This window comes from Staurois parvus, unplaced genomic scaffold (assembly GCF_062004578.1).
Source record: "Staurois parvus isolate SC_StPar_1 unplaced genomic scaffold, SC_StPar_1.0 ptg000287l, whole genome shotgun sequence".
Taxonomy (NCBI): Eukaryota; Metazoa; Chordata; class Amphibia; order Anura; family Ranidae; genus Staurois; species Staurois parvus.
Genome location: NW_028318083.1, coordinates 9,877,915 through 9,894,526, shown reverse-complemented (window position 1 = coordinate 9,894,526; position 16,612 = coordinate 9,877,915). Strand labels below are relative to the sequence as shown.

Sequence of the window (16,612 nt, the reverse complement as noted above, 5' to 3'; positions counted from 1 at the left end):
TATATACAGTGTGGAAAATAATTATTTGATCCCCTGCAGATTTTGTAAGTTTGCCCACTTAAAAAGAAATTAAGGGTCTATAAACTTTTTATCATAGGTGTATTTTAAATGATAGAGGCAGAATGTCAACTAAAAATCCAGAAAAAACACATGATACAAATGTTATAAACTGAGTTGAAGTTCAGTGAGTAAAATAAGTATGTGATCCCCAAGCAAAACATGACTTAGTACTTGGTGGAGAAACTCTTGTTGGCAAGCACAGAGGTAAGACATTTCCTGTAGTTGATTACCATGTTTGCACATATCTGAGGAGGGATTTTGTTCCTTTACAGATCTTCTCTTAATCCTTAAGGTTTCTTGGCTGTCGCTTGGCAACTCGAAGTTTCAGCTCCCTCCATAAATTTTCTATAGGATTAAGGTCTGGAGACTGGCTAGGTCACTCCATGACCTTAATGTGCTTCTTTATGAGCCACTCCTTTGTTGCCTTGGCGTTATGTTTTGGGTCATTGTCATACTGGAAGACCCATCCACAACCCATCTTCAGTGTTCTGGCTGAGGGAATAAGGTTCTCATCGAAGATTTTACAATACAGGGCCCTGTCCATTGGCCCCCTCAATGTGGCAAAAATGGTCTGTACCTTTTAGCAGAGAAATAGCCCTAAACCATGTTTCCACCTCCATGATAGATTGACTGTAGGGATGGTATTCTTAGGGTCATAGTAAGATTACGAGTCGAGTTAATGCCAAAGAGCTCAACTTTGGTCTCATCTGACCACAGCACTTTCTCCCAGTCCTTTTCTAAATCATTTAGATGTTCATTGGGAAACTTCAGCGGGCCTGTACATGTTTTTCTTGAGGAGGGGGACCTTGCAGGCGCTGCAGGATTTTAATCCATGGCAGCTCATTGTGTTTAGCAATGGTTTGTTTTGTGACTGTGGTGCCAACTGCCTTGAGATCATTCACAAGCTCCTCCTGTGTAGTTCTGGGCTGATCTTTTACCTTTCTCATGATTATCCTTACCCCATGAGGGGGAATCTTGCATGGAGCTCCAGACCGAGGGCGATAGATGATTATTTTGTATTTCTTCCATTTGCGAATAATCGCTCCAACAGTTGTCTCCTTCTCACCAAGCTTCTTGCTGATGGTCCTGTAGCCCATTCCAGCCTTGCACAGGTCTACAATCTTGTCCCTGACATCCTTTGACAGCTCTTTGGTCTTGCCCATAATGATGGTGAGGTTTGAATTAAATTAAGAGATTCTGTGGACAGGTGTGTTATACACATAACAAGTTGTCATTAGGAGCACCTTTTTAAATTGACAGGACTAATCTATGTACCACATGAGCACATAGTCAGTGGGAGCCAGAATTATTGTTGGTTGGTAGGGAATTAAATACTTATTTTCCTCTCTGAACTGCAACTCTCTTTTACTCTCTGAACTGCAAATTCATAACATTTGTATCATGTTTTTTTTTTTTGATTTTTTGGTTGATATTCTGGCTTTATCATTTAAAACAAATCTATGTTTAAAATTATAGATCATTTATATGTAAGTGGGCAAACTTACAAAATCTGCCAGGGATCAAATTATTATTTTCTCCATTGTAGTTGTTGGTAAATCCAAAGTAAATTGTGCAACCAATTTATAACACGTATGAGCAACATAACAGTTATATATAATTATGCAGGACTGGGATACACTGATATCTACAGATATACCAGTATCTAGTGTATCCAACACACTCCAAGGCCTGGTCCTTCAATGGCACATTGAGATCAGCAACTTCTACAAAAGATTCACAACACATTATTATTATTATTATTGTTATTATTATTATCATTAAAACAGGCTTTCTATTGCAGCATGATAAGTGATTTACAGGAAAATACTGATGTACTATTTGTGTCGTCAGGCACTAGGGTAGGTGTCTATCAGTGCCATTGTGCATATACCCATAAATGCCAGTTTATGTACAGCTTTCCGGACCATGTAAAAGATGTATTTAAATGCTTCTTTATATTTTAGGCTTCTTCTACTGTGCACTGTTTAGGCCTCCGCATTTGTGGATGTAATTTCAGACGTTTGTTTTGCACGTATTTATGCGCGGAAATGTGCGCATGGGCATTCACGCATACAATACATTCTTATGCAAAATCCAAAGACATTTATGCTCATATGTGCGTACCAGCGCACAATACTGACCGGGAACGCAGATGTGTAGGCAAGCGCATTGTAAACAATGGGCTGCATTTCAGATCAGTAAAAAAAAAAAAACACTGTACTGAGCTTTTTCAAGCTGCAGTGTGCAAGAGGCCTCTTACTACACAAAGGCAACTGTTTTGATTTGACATTGCTTCATATATTAGCCTATCTCATCTTTTACATCTCAGTGCTTCTTAATGTGGCCTTGGGTAAAATATTTTACTATGTTCATGCTAATTACTTTATTTTTAGAGCCAGTGTCTCATAAATATATACAAAAGTTATTACCTATTGTGTAGCTGTGCCAATGTACTTTCTGAATTACCATAAACAATTTTTGTCAATTCTAACAGTATTTTTTCTATCTTGGTATCATCTTATTTAAAAAAAAAAGTTCCCAAAAGAACAAATATATATCTACAAATTTGGAACTGTGTAAATGTTAGCATGCAATTGAAATTATAGTTGGCTTATTTGCATAGGCATTTTCTTGCAGCAGTAATTGAACAGCTAAATGAGCATTACAGTTACAAAGATTATCACAGCTTCAAGAAACCAAGCCTGATCTTTGGTGCCCTCAATTATTCTGATTCATATTGAATCCTTTTTATAAAGCTATAGCACAGCTAAGTCAATTTTTGTTTAAACATACCCAACGGGAGCTAGAGGTCTTTTTAAGTTTAGTACCATTTTGCAGCATTTGTCAGTATAGAAACCAAATACATAATAATAGTATGTTTATACTGTATGGGGCAGCACAGTGGCTAAATGGTTAGCACTTCCAGTGGGTTTCCTCCGGGTACTCCTGTTTCCTCCCACACTCCAAAGACATGCTGGTAGGTGAATTGGATCCTGTCTAAATTGGCCCTAGTATGTGTATGTATGAATGTGAGTTAGGGATCTTAGATTGTACGCCCCTTGAGGGTTAGGGATTGATGTGAATGTACAATATATATGTAAAGCGCTGCGCAAATTGACGGCGCTATATAAGTATCTGAAATAAATAATAAATACTGTACTGTAGTATACAGTGGACAGTGACACAGAACATAAAAGACTAATATACTGTTGAGTATCATCAGAGATGCATGGCAATATGGATAAGGGATAGATCACCAGAATGTTACAGAATTAAACATTTTCTGATTTATAGCAAAAGAATAGTATTGAATTGCTGATGTGATGAGAAAATACAGAGGGGATATTGGTCTGTTTAGATTTATTTGCCTGGTATAGCATGCATAGATTTATTGCTTAAAAAAAACTGTATAAGTTTTTTAAACTTTTTAAGGTCATCAAACAGCAAACAATACTATTCTGTGCAGCTCTCTGGTTCAGCTCTCTGGTGCAGCTCTCTGGACGGAAATTTGACTTTGGGCTCATTCATTGTTTCAGCATGTCAGTGCACACATGTTAGCATGTTTTTTTGTGCATTGATGTGTGTTGGGTTAGGGTAGCATATTCAATTGGAATGGACCGTCAGCATACAGCTACTCTTGAAAGAAACATGCCTGCACCATTTTCACCAACATACTACACCACAACACTTAAATTAAATCTCTTTCTGCCTGCTTAACACATGTATACTTATGCATTGATGAGAAGCCCCAGTTTCTATGTTGAGAGCATTGATCACTCCTAGTACAGAGACTGAGCTGTCAGCGACAGCTCTCAGTCCGCACTAATAATTAGTAGCCGGCAGGATTGGCTCCTGATCATGTGGCTGATGTGACCGCCAATAACAGTGGCCACATAGTTGCCGATCCCTCCTGCCCCCCCTATTATGTAGAGACCCTGTTAAAGTGATGCTGGGGCTAGGCATGAATGGGTTAATAAAGGTATAACAACACATTTCTAGCGATTCATTTCCGTAAGAACTACCTGCACCTAATCCAGGCAAGCATTTGTGCCAGTTTTGGTAACATTTCCAAAACATGCAACACATTCAGGCATTTCTAACTACTGCCACTCATGAGCCTGTCTCTGTGGCAGTGACAGATTCCTAAATAAAATGACCACCAGCTCTCAGATTTGGACACTGGTGATAGTTAAGCAGTTATGACCAGGTCTGAGTTGGTGTACAGCAGTACTCCTTGTGCTGGGAGGCTGTCATATATGTGATGGCTTCCCACACAGTACTGTGACCCCCATTCAACTGTCAGGAGATTCCCTGGCCTAAAGATAAATGTAAGGAAAGGGTCCAGGGATAGTGGTAATGTAATTATTCCAATATGGCAATGGCCATATTTGGGAAATGACTTGTCATTGGGTGGGTGGAGCCTGATGGGGAACTGAGAGACTAGTTCCCCATCAAGTCCACTTTTCTTTTTTTTCTTTTTTTTTTTTGAGCTGTATGGACACTGCAACCTCAGTGCAGCCACCAACAGATTCATATATCCATATCTGACAGGTACATGAATTGGACACAAGCACCAAAACGTTCAGGAGCTGTGCCCCAACAGAATCCTTAAAGGTGTCTACAACACCATTTATGAATTCCTTGGAGAGGGTTTGTTTGTGCATTTTGGAGTCCAATAATGCAGGTGCCTTTTTGAATACTATCAAAATGTATATGTGTTGAATCACAGTATACTATTACTTGTAATCCTATTATCAGGATATAAAGGTAGCATACCAAGAGGTAATGCTCATCCAAGTGGAGGCAGCAGGAAAGCAACAGTTGTCCCAATGCTTCCTATTATAATTCCCTGTACTCTTCTCGGGCAACCTATTTGGCAAATGAATTGACCTCTTATTTAGTCCAAATAGACTTTCCCACTCTAGCCCCTTCGTTTATGGGACAGCTAGATGCTCTAATTACTCTGGAAGAGGTGCAGCAGGCCCTGGGTGTTCTCCAATCTGCTTCCGGAGCAAATGGTCTTCCCCCTGAATTTTACAAGCAGTATGGTGAAATTTTAACACGCAAGCTTCATGAGATTCTAGTTGAGGCTTTGCAGAAGGGCGCCCTTCCAGCCTCCATGACTCAATTATTGCAGGACCCGGAATTATGTACTGTACATCCTACCGACCTATTTCCCTTCCTCTTACAGATGCCAATATACTAAGGTCCTTGCCAAGCAACCTAATGAGGTTATCTGGCAGGGGTACGGGCATTAACCTTCGGAGACTGTATATGGTCTTGGCCTCTACCAGTCAAATGTGGTTGCGTCCCTTGATGTGGAAAAGGCCTTTGATTCAGTTGAATAGGCATATCTGTGGGATGTACCCGGCTGTTTTGGTTTTGGCCCTAAATTAATTTCTTGACTACAGACCCTATATATGTCTCTGAAGGCCCAAGTACAAATGGGCGCTACTCTTTCCCCTTCCTTTTGACTATGCAGGGGAACAAAACAAAGATACCCTCTTTCCCCGGGACTGTTTGCCCTTGCCATTGAGCCTATGGCCATCCTTCTCCATTTCTCCTCGGAGGTCCATGGGATAACAATAGGATCGTTGTTGGAGAAAATCTCCTCATATGCTGATGATAGCTTTATTATATCTCAGAGATGCTAATGACTCACTATTAGTGGCCTTGTCTGTTATAAATGATTTTGGAAACTACTTTGGGATCCGTATTAACTGGGGGAAATCTGTTCTTTTCTCCCTTCATGCCTCCACTCCACTGAAAGGGGTCTCCCAGTTTAGGTACTTGGGGGTTGAAATTTATAGTGATTTAACACAATACATCTCTATTAACCTGAATCCGGTGGTCCCTGCCCTGACTCAGGAATGCACTGTGTGGAAGTCTTTACCCTTAACACCAGTCGGTCGCATTAACTTCATTAAAATGTCTGTTTTACCTAAGCTTTTGTATGTGTTTAGGCACACCCTAGTCCCTATACCTAGTGCTTTCTTCTGTAGATTGGCTAGTATAGTGGCCTCCTTCGTTTGGAAAGGCCCTACTCCTAGAATTGCCAAAACTACTTTACAGTTGCTGATTATCATTGGAGCCCTAGCACTTCTGTGTTTTATTAAATATTACTGGGCTGCGGTCTTAGTCATGGCTCGCTGGTGGCTGTCGGAAGAAAAGGCCAACCCTGCAGCCACCTTAGAGGCGGCCTTGCTTGGCTCGTACACTGAGCTCCGGAACCTGGTGAATTGTGGCCCACGTTTTAACTTTAACATTACTCTCCCTATGAAGGCAACTGTAAAGTCCAAAATGGTAAAGAGGAACAGCTGGTCCCCATTTAGCCCACCTTAGGGCAACCCTTGCCTGCCACATTTCCGATCCATTCCAAACCCTGTATTGTGGGCTCGATACAATGTAAAAACATTAGGTGATATAGTCTTCTGGGGATGATTGCTTACTTTTGACAACTTCAGATACATGGCCTTCCTAGGTCCTCACTTTAGAGGACCTTTTTGGAGGTCAGAGAATGGCGAAAAACCCCTCTCTGCCTTATATTCCCTTCTAGCGGGATTACATACCTTCAGAGTGTCTCAACTTTACTCCCTGTGGCAAACTGATATCTCTACATTGGCTGATGATGGTTGGGAAGAGGGTATACAACATCTGCCACTGATTATCTCGGCACGGGATAGATTCACGCAACCTAAAGTGTTAAAAAACCCACAACAGTAAAATCTGCAGGTGATAGATATGTCCTTGTCTACACCTTAAAGGGACATTGTCTCCTCTATATACCACTCCAAATACTACTCAACTCAGCATATGACAAGTCACTGCTCATACTATACTATGATATAGGGAGCTTCCAATGCTGGCATGTTCACCCACACTCAAGGGCTGTTCATTTGTCTATTATCCAGCAGGCGTCAGCTTGGCCGCTGAATCTTACACCCCCCAAAGCGAGTGCAGTCTTCATCCAACCACATTCGGAGCATACCTGTTTTCAAGAACATCATACATACTATATTTTTCGCTCCATAAGACACACCTAGATTTTAGAGGAGGAAAGCAAGGGAAAAAAAATTCTGAACCAATGGACTGCAGACATACTACAGGAGATGACAAGAGACTGGCAGACATACAACAGGAGATGACAAGAGACTGGCAGACATACTACAGGAGATGACCAGAGACTGGCAGACATACTACAGGAGATGACCAGAGACTGGCAGACATACTACAGGAGATGACCAGAGACTGGCAGACATACTACAGGAGATGACCAGAGACTGGCAGACATACTACAGGAGATGACCAGAGACTACAGACATAGTACAGGAGATGACCAGAGACTGGCAGACATACTACAGGAGATGACCAGTAACTGGCAGACATACTACAGGAGATGACCAGAGACTGGCAGACATACTACAGGAGATGACCAGAGACTGGCAGACATACTACAGGAGATGACCAGAGACTGCGGACACAGTACAGGAGGTGACCGGAGAGTGCAGACCTTTGGGGAGGGGGGGGTGGGTACCCGAATTTGACAGTTACCCACTCCCACTTCCACGGAGTTGTCCTCCCCCCTCCATCTACGTAGTTTTGTGGGACACATGACAGGTCCCACAAGACTATGGGGCTATTCACATAGTGCAGCGCTTCTCGCGCTTGCACAGTGGGTACCCAGCTGTGAAGCTACAAGCTGTTGCTGTTGGGTGCCCACACTGAAGATACCAGTGCCAGAGAGAGAAGATGGCCGATGGAAGCAGGACACCGCTGGATTGAGGAACAGGTAGGACAGAGGAGCGGGTTCTTCTGGGGAAGAGGGGGAGTGCGTCTTATGGAGAAAAAAATATGGTTTATCAAGAAATCCTCCAGCTGAATCCTTGACCAGGAATGCCTATACAATGTCATGTATGAGGGAGGTTATGGTGGCCTGTTAAGATCTCTCCTGGATGGTGCCCTACTGTTTGGCACCTGAGGTAGCTACAGGCCTTTATACACACATTATACAATATCAACATCCTCCTCTTGATTATATGTGGTCACCTGTTTGGGACTGGATGCTGTCACACACTTCATACCTTTAGTGCAGGAGGGGGATTTGTTTGGTCCATCATGTCTTCCCCTGGTTTATGTTTATATTCACCTCTTGGTAGGGTGTCTATTTAGTGTTTGAGGGAATTGCTGTGTCAAATTTAACATCATCCCCTGTATTGCACTAATCACCATATGTACATGGGTGGTCCAGTGTTGGGCTCATCTTGGTGTTCTCAGCTAGTCAAATATTGAGCATAGGGGCATATTTTCTTTGTCATATGTGATTTTGCATATTTTATTGTATGGAATATATGTTACAGCTGATGAGGGGAGTTATCCCTAACTATTAATCTATTACTAGTGGGTATCCCCTTAGGGCAGGGGTAGGAAACTTGCGACTCTCCAGCTGTTGCAGGACTACAAGTTCCATCATGCCTCTGCAAGTCATAGCTGTAACTGTCAGTTTTGTAATGTTGCAATGCCTTGTGGGAAATGTAGTTCCACCACAGCTAGAGAGCCGCAGGTTGCCTACCCCTGCCTTTGGGACCTGTGGAGTATGGTATGATTTATTGTGTTTTTTGTTTTTAACTTTTAATTTTGTCTGTGTCAGTAAAGAAGTGTTTGTGCACCATTGACCACCTTTCCTTCCTCTTTGAATTATTACCATTTAGTATTATTTACATACATACAAATTCCCCTTTCCGGTTGAGTCCATAACTAGTCAATTTTTTTGTAGTTTCTCAATAGTTTGGTGTCTAGGGACTCCCAGTTTACCTCTTTTTCTTGAATACATATTTATGCACCTTGAGGCTTCTTTTGGAGATTTTGCCACAGTTGTATACAATGAAGCACCAAGGCATGCAGACTGCTTCTACAAACATTTGTGAAAGAATGGGTCGCTCTCAGGAGGTCGGTGACTTCATGCGTGGTACCGTGATAGGTTTCCACCTGTACAATAAGTCCATCCGTAAAATTCCTTGCTACAAAATATTCCACGGTCAATTGTTAGTGGTATTACAACAAACTGAAAGCAACTGGGAACAACAGCAACTCAGCCACGAATTGGTAGGTCACATAAAGTGACAGAGCGGGGTCAGCAAATGCTGAAGCACACAGTGCACAGAAGTTGCCAACTGAGTCAATAGCAAAAGACCTCCAAACTTTGTGTAGCCTTCAGAGTAGCACAACAACAGTTCGTAGAGAGCTTCATGAAATAGGTTTCCATGGCAGAGTGCAATGCAAAGCATCGGATGCAGTGGTGTAAAGCACACCACCACTGGACTCTAGAGCAGTGGAGACGTGTTCTCGAGTAACGACTCATGCTTCACTGTCTGGCAATCCGATGGACGTGTCTAGGCTTGGAAGTTTCCAGGAAACCGGTACATGCCTAACTGCATTGTGCCAAGTGTAAAGTTTGGAGGAGGGGGGATTTTGGTGTGGGGTAGTTCTTCAGGGGTTGGGCTTGGCCAGTGAAGGGAACTCGTTGGCATACCAAGATATTTTGGACAAATTTATGCTCCCAACTTTGTGGTGACAGTTTGGGGATGGCCCCTTCCTGTTGCAACCTGACTGCGCACCAGTGCACAAAGCAAGGACCATAAAGACATAGATGAGCGAGTTTGGGGTGGAGGAGCTTAACTGGCCTGCACAGAGTCCTGATCTCAACCCGATAGAACACCTTTGGGATTAATTAGAGCGGAGACTGCGAGCCAGGCCTTCTTGTCTGACACCAGTGCCTGACCTCTGGAAGAATGGTCAAACAATTCTATAGACACACTCCTAAACCTTGTGGACAGCTTTCTCAGAATAGTTGGAGCTGTAATAGCTGCAAAGGGTGGGTCAACTCAGTATTGAACCCTACGAACTAAGACTGGGATGCCATTAAAGTCCATGTGTGTGTAAAGGCTGGCGTCCCAATACTATTGGCAATATAGTGTATGTGAGTTAGCTCTAAGTTTTTACATAGAGTCTATTACTCATCCGTTTGCTAGCAAGAATATATGCCTCTAGGGACCCTCTTTGCCCTAAATGCAACTCAGAACCAGGTAAATTTTCTTCATATGGTGTGGGCGTTTCCACGAGTACAGGAGTTCTGGAATGGTGTGGTGGTGGATATTAACATGATCAGTAAATTGCGGATCTCTTGCAACCCATTCCAATTATTGTTAGGGATCGGTTATGCTAGGAAGGCACTCTTGCTCCAGTTTAAAAAAGCCCCATCCCCCGACTGTACATCAATGGAGGATCTTGGTCAATGCTGCCCTGTCCCTGTAAAAACTGACGTACATGGGCCGGAATTGTTTACTGAGATATGGGCGGCTTGGGTAAGGAAGAAACAGCTCTCTATAAAAGTTACTGATCACCTGTTTTGCATAAGGTATTCTCTGCTGCCTGTTAATCAGAAATGGCACCCTCTTCTGGTTTATAGCGGACCTATTCTTTTGCTTCCTTGTCACTTCTTCGTATTCTCTTCCCCACCCCTTGTCCTATACCCCCTGCCCCCCCCCCCCCCCTTTTATTTCTCCCCCTATTATTTTATTGCTTTTCCCTTTCTTCTCTCTATCCCTTCCCCTCTTTCTTTTCCCCTCCTTTTGATGGTTGCGCTGTAACCTATGTGTGGGTTACCCCTGAGACTATCCACCCGATGAATAGGCAGAGACGGGAATGGAGTTGGTGTCCTTTTTGCCTGTTTTGTAATGCGAACCTAGTATGTTTTTGTATATTGAATCCTATGTTCTCACTGCTTACTGTCGAAGATGTACCACTGCTATGTGTTATGTCTTATTAAACTTGAATAAAGGTATTGTTTAAAAAAGTGTGTGTGTGTGTGTGTGTGTGTGTGTGTGTCCGGTGCAATTAAAATGAATGGCAGATCACAACAAAGCTTTGTATTACCACTATGAAAGTGTGTGCATGTGGCCTTTGACTCCAGTTCCACCAATTGCTATCTCCCTGTGGCCCATGGCCATTAGAGCAGTGTCTATGGGCAGCAGAATAGCAGTTGGCAGGGTTTAGCCATGAAATCAAGGCCCCAGAACTGAAATTTAAATTGAAGAAAACCAGAAAAAAATGTTTATAGTTTATACTGTAATAGCAGGCATCTTGTGTTGTTTGCCCTTAGGCAGGACTTGTACATGTAAATGTTTAAACTGAAGAACAGGTTCACTTTAAAACATAGCTAATAGCCATTTATTTAAATATTTAGAGTACCCATACAGTGGCAGGGGAATTTTTTTTTTTTTATTCAATTGCCAGGCAGTCTTTAATATTTCTTGCCACCATGGCAAGAAGTGACAAATCAGCATCTATAAAGCTGCTTTCATGAGGTCTGCTGTAATAGTTCAGCCTGTTTTCACATGTTCAAATAGCAACCTATTTATTCCTTATTCATAATTGTCTTGTTTTCCACCTATGATGTCTACCATTTAAAGCCAATGTGTCAGTTTTTGAAGAGGTTTTATTTTATTATTAAAACTAGTAGAAAAACCTGTAGCAAACAGTTGCATTACTACATTGTACACAAGGTAGGGCTTTACATTACAGCAGAATTAGTGTGAATCCCATAATAATTTGACTTGTTTATATGTGTTACTTGATTTATTGAATTAATGCTTTCGGAGGGTAAATATTCAGATTTGACTCCAAAAAATAAGAGTATTCATCTCTTTGCTTTTTAAGGAGTTCCAGAAGTTTTTGTACCAAAGAAGTACATTTAGTTCTCCGTATACAGTTCAATGTTTAAATTCTAGCACTGTAAAGCAGTTGTGTTATGGTTTGATTTGATTACCTTACATTTTGTGTGCAAAGGCGAAGTGTAACCCAAATGAGTCCTTATGTGCCAGTGAAAAGAATCCCGTATTTACAATGGTTTTTAAACTGGGGTTGAACATTATTTTTTCAGCCAAAAAAATTAAAACATATGCTGATATAGTTACATAGTTATTCTGCTAGGAAAAAGATACAAGTCCATCGCGTTCAACCAGTAGTCAAGAAAAAGAAAAAAAAACACATAGAAAATCTCATATACACAATCCTATATCCACAGTTAAACCTCAGTGAGCAAAAAAAAATCCCAATAATGCATAATATAATCCAGTTTGCTGTAGTGTGTGTGTGGGGGGGTGATTCCTTCCTGACCCCCCCCCCCCCCCTCAAGAGGCAAGTCAATATTCCCTGGATAAATTACCCTTGGTAAATAAATATTAGTATCCAGTTATATTTTGTGCATTTAGGAAAGGATCTGGGTCCAAAGTACTGCTGACTGGCAACTTCCCCAGACATCGTGATTTACCAGTACGCACTACGCGTACCCCCTGGGGTACACAGTGGAACAATTTGTAACTGCTGAAATTGCAGTGCTCAGTATCAGGCCACTGTCAGTGGCCCAGATACCATGTGATCGTGATGCTTCACCTAGTTAACAAGCGTCATGCATGGAATCCATTCATGACATCATTGTTTACTACTTTATGTGATCTCTGATTGGTCACCAGTGATCACATGTTACCTGTGCCATATGATAGCTGTGGGCCAATCACAGCACCACAATAGTAAACAACAAGTCATGAATGAAAGCCTATCATGACCGTTCAAGCGATTGCTGTTCGAACTGGCCAGAACTAGTTCTTGAGGGAGTCTGTTCATATTTTTACAGCTATTACTATGAAGAAGCCTTTCTATGTTTAAAGGTTAAATCTCTTTTCTCCTGACGTAAAGATTGCCACCTTGTCCTCTGTGATTAAAGTGAATAATCTCTAGATATCCACTCAAACAAATTACAGTGAGCAGCTCTGCACTACTGGGACAATGATGAAATGGTTTTATTGTTTAATTAATTATAGCTAAAATGTATTTTACAGAGCTCTACTGCTTGGCTTGGCATGTAACACTAACCTAAAGGAAGTGTCTCTAGATCTCAGCAATTGTGAGGTAAGAAACAGATGTCTACCTAATACATATGGTCAAGGAATTGGTTCTAGTTTTGGAAAATAACGAGATATAAAGAATTTATCAAGTTAATTGACTTCTTTATATATTCTGGACTTGCACTATGATCTGTATTTATGCCTTTCAAGCCATAAATGTGGATTGAATTTCATCATAACCACTGCACTCCTACCAGCTCAGTTATGTATTGTACTGGTCCTCTAATTACCGCATAAAAGTTAACTATTATGTTTTCCTCCTTTTTCAAGGCTGAGGATGGAATTATCATTAAAATACATTTTGTGAGCCCTCAATGAATTCTTCATGTAATTCCTTTAAGTCAATTAGGTATTTCAGAACTTGTGACATGTTTTGAATTGTTTCATGCTTATTACAACTGTTATAATTATTTTTTCATAGGGCTGAAGCTTTGCTGATATTGGCGTAATAAATTTTATCGTGTTAATTTTAATTTTTAATGTGAAGTATACATTATTGAAACGGGAATATACTTTGGTAGATGTCCTTTTTTCCCAATACCATTTTCCACAGTAATTCAAATGTCATCTTATAGTGGCCATCAAAATAATGAAGACTGGTTTCAGATTGGTTGCTCTTCTGTAGTTTGCATTAAGTCACTACATTTGTTACTGTAACCATTTACTATATGTTCAGTGCTAGTTCACTTTTGTTGTTCGCCTATTACAATGAAATGTAACAATTTGCATTATTCTGTCCTGCTCTCTTGAATCCCACAAAGTAGTGTGCTTTTCTGTTTCTGGTTCTGTTGCACCTTTTACCTACTGTGCCTCATCGTTGGTGAGACTGCCCATTATAGCAATGGGACAGTGGTGAGACACAGAAGATGGAAGGAAACAGCCCAGAGCCAGCTACTGTATGTAGGAGAAATGTATACCTCTGTTTGGGGATCTTGGATGCAACAAAAGGTAAGTATTTTTTTTTTATGGTCAGTTTCAATTTAAAAATTTATGTTTTATATACTTACAGTGAATTTACAGAAAATATATATGCTTTGTAAGAAAGCGCAGTATGATGGTATTTATTTCTAGGCTAAACCTTTTTAATGGAAAAAAGCTGTAATCCAGAGTAAAATATGAATGGCATACCTTACTGCTGAATTGTGGTTTGGTCAGTGTAAATGATCAGCTATGATTCACATTTGCATTTTCGACAGTGTATACGATATGCCTATCCTATTTTAGAACTAACCTGGAAAAAATGAGGAAAATCTTATACACACTGACTGTCTCAAGACTAAATTAATGTTGCTGTCTAAATCCAAAATCAATAAGCAAAAAAACAATTGCATGCAGTGGGTAAAGTCCCCTCCATGAGACAAGTGGTTAATCCGACAGCAAACGAGACTTGCATCAGGATTATTTAAGAATTATTATTTATTCATGACAAAAAAAATTGCCATGCATAAAAAGCTAGTGGTAACAAACGGTGCTCAGTATTACATACAAAACATAAAAACAATGTCAGACAGTAAGGATGTCCAGACATCATTAAACTGTGTGCATGCTGCCCCTGCACAATGCCACCCACAAGGGCATAAATATAGCGAACGATAGCAATTAAAATTAGCACTGCAGGGCACGCATGCACACATGCCCCAGGGCCCATAAACTATCGATGGTTCCAATATAAATGGTACAGCCGGTCAAAAGAATATCTAAATGGTAATTAACACCGGGACAGTAGGAAACCGACCCTAGTGCACCAACAGTGAACAGTGATGGAAACTATGGGAGTCAAAAAAGATAGTATCATTTAAGTTAGTAGTAAATATGTGATGCATCTATGAAGTACAGTAAATGATCCCCATCCATCTAGATCGAACGAGTGATGTTCACTGTTTGGGCAAGGTGTAGTCACCTTGATAGTATCAACTTGTCTAATACAAAACAATTCTGCCATCAAAGGAGACAGATTACTTATTCAGTTCAACACAAGATATTCAGGGTAGTGTGAGCATATGTTAATCAACAACATAGGCATAAATTGTACAATGCCTCCGCCCCAATGTCCATCCAGTGTTGAGACAGGGCCAGTAGCTGTACATGAATTATTAGGCTCTCTATTAGTGCAACAGCAGCACAATACCTCCGTCTCGATATCCCTCCGGTAATGAAGCAGGGCCAGTAGCTGTTGCATTCCTTCTTCACCTGATCAGTGACATTCAGGTCTATGCGGATATATGCATTATTGCCGTCACAGTCCCATGGCTGGTCTGATAAGTAAACAGATACACAGTCTTACCAGACTACAGCTGTCTCTGTGTTAGAACTTTGCGTAGCCCAGATCTGCTTTTATGTGATGAAGCTTTCAAGGCCGTTGTTGGTCGGTCATCTCTCCCTCCACATGTTCCATTGCCATCGCGGCTCTGCCTGGAGGCGTGGTAATATGAGGTCAACTGACGTCTCGTGACCATTGCTGTTGGTGGACTAGGGATGGTCTCCTACTGTCTCGGTGTTAATTACCATTTAGATATTTTTTTCACTGGCTGTACCATTTATATTGGAACCATTGGTGGCTTATGGAGCATGTGTGCTTGCGTGCCCTGCAGTGCTAATTTTAATTGCTATTGTTAGCTATATTTATACCCTTGTGGGTGACATTTTGCAGGGGCAGCATGCACACAGTTTAATGACGTCCGGACGTCCTTACTTTCTGACATTGTTTTTATGTTTTGTATTCAATACTGAGGCTATTGAGCACCATTTGTTACCACTAGCTTTTTATGCATGGCTATTTTTTTTGCCATGAATAAATAATTATTCTTAATAATCCTGATGCAAGTCGCGTTTGATGTCGGATCAACCACTTGTCTCATGGAGGGGGATTTACGCACTGCATGCGATTTGGTTTTTGCCTATCCTATATTAGACCTGCTAAACTTTCAAACAAGTAGCACATTCGTAGGGCATATGTAATTTTACTTTGATAAACAAACAAAACACTCTAGTATTTTAAAATGCCAAGCAACAAAAGTGGAATCAAAAATTTTAATTCTGAATAATATACTATATTTGTATTCCTTCCAAATGTAAACTTTTGTGAAATAGGTTAACGTTAATTTGACCCCAATGGTTTATTCTGTGGAATTTGGCTTACACAGCATTTGGTTGGCATAGCTGTCTTTAGATGTTCATCCTTTACATGTGCAAGTTATTATACCTGTACAGTAGTGTACGTTCTATAAATTTTGTGAGATTTTTCCACCAGGTCATATTCTCCATCACACACTTGCTCTACACATTCTGTCCACTTTTGAAAAGCTGGTTTGCCACGCTGAAGACTAGGGAGATGAGCAGAAGTATATCAAAATTTCCTCTCCTTCTAAATTCAGTATGTACTGCATATTGATAGAAATTGTCCATCAGCTGCCAAAGACCAATCAGAAATTGGAACAAGCAGTACACATTCAGGGGAATTCAGTAAAGCCTAACAACACATTTTTAGAGAAAGGTCCCTTTATAACTACCTTCACCCACTTCAGACAAGCATTTATGACCACTTTGGTAACATTACTGACAATATAAGGGACACAGGTTCCAGGGATACA

General features: G+C 40.8%; 1 protein-coding gene across 2 annotated transcripts in view; it reads left to right on the top strand.

The window, feature by feature from the left end:
- The window catches only part of CARMIL1 (capping protein regulator and myosin 1 linker 1), a 401,711-nt gene that overhangs the window by 223,780 nt on the left and 161,319 nt on the right, over positions 1–16,612 (top strand). For both annotated transcript variants that reach the window (XM_089682230.1, XM_089682229.1), the window contains exon 17: positions 12,957–13,026. In XM_089682230.1, the coding sequence (XP_089538356.1) occupies positions 12,957–13,026 (70 nt within the window). The remainder of the gene's footprint in view (positions 1–12,956; positions 13,027–16,612) is intronic.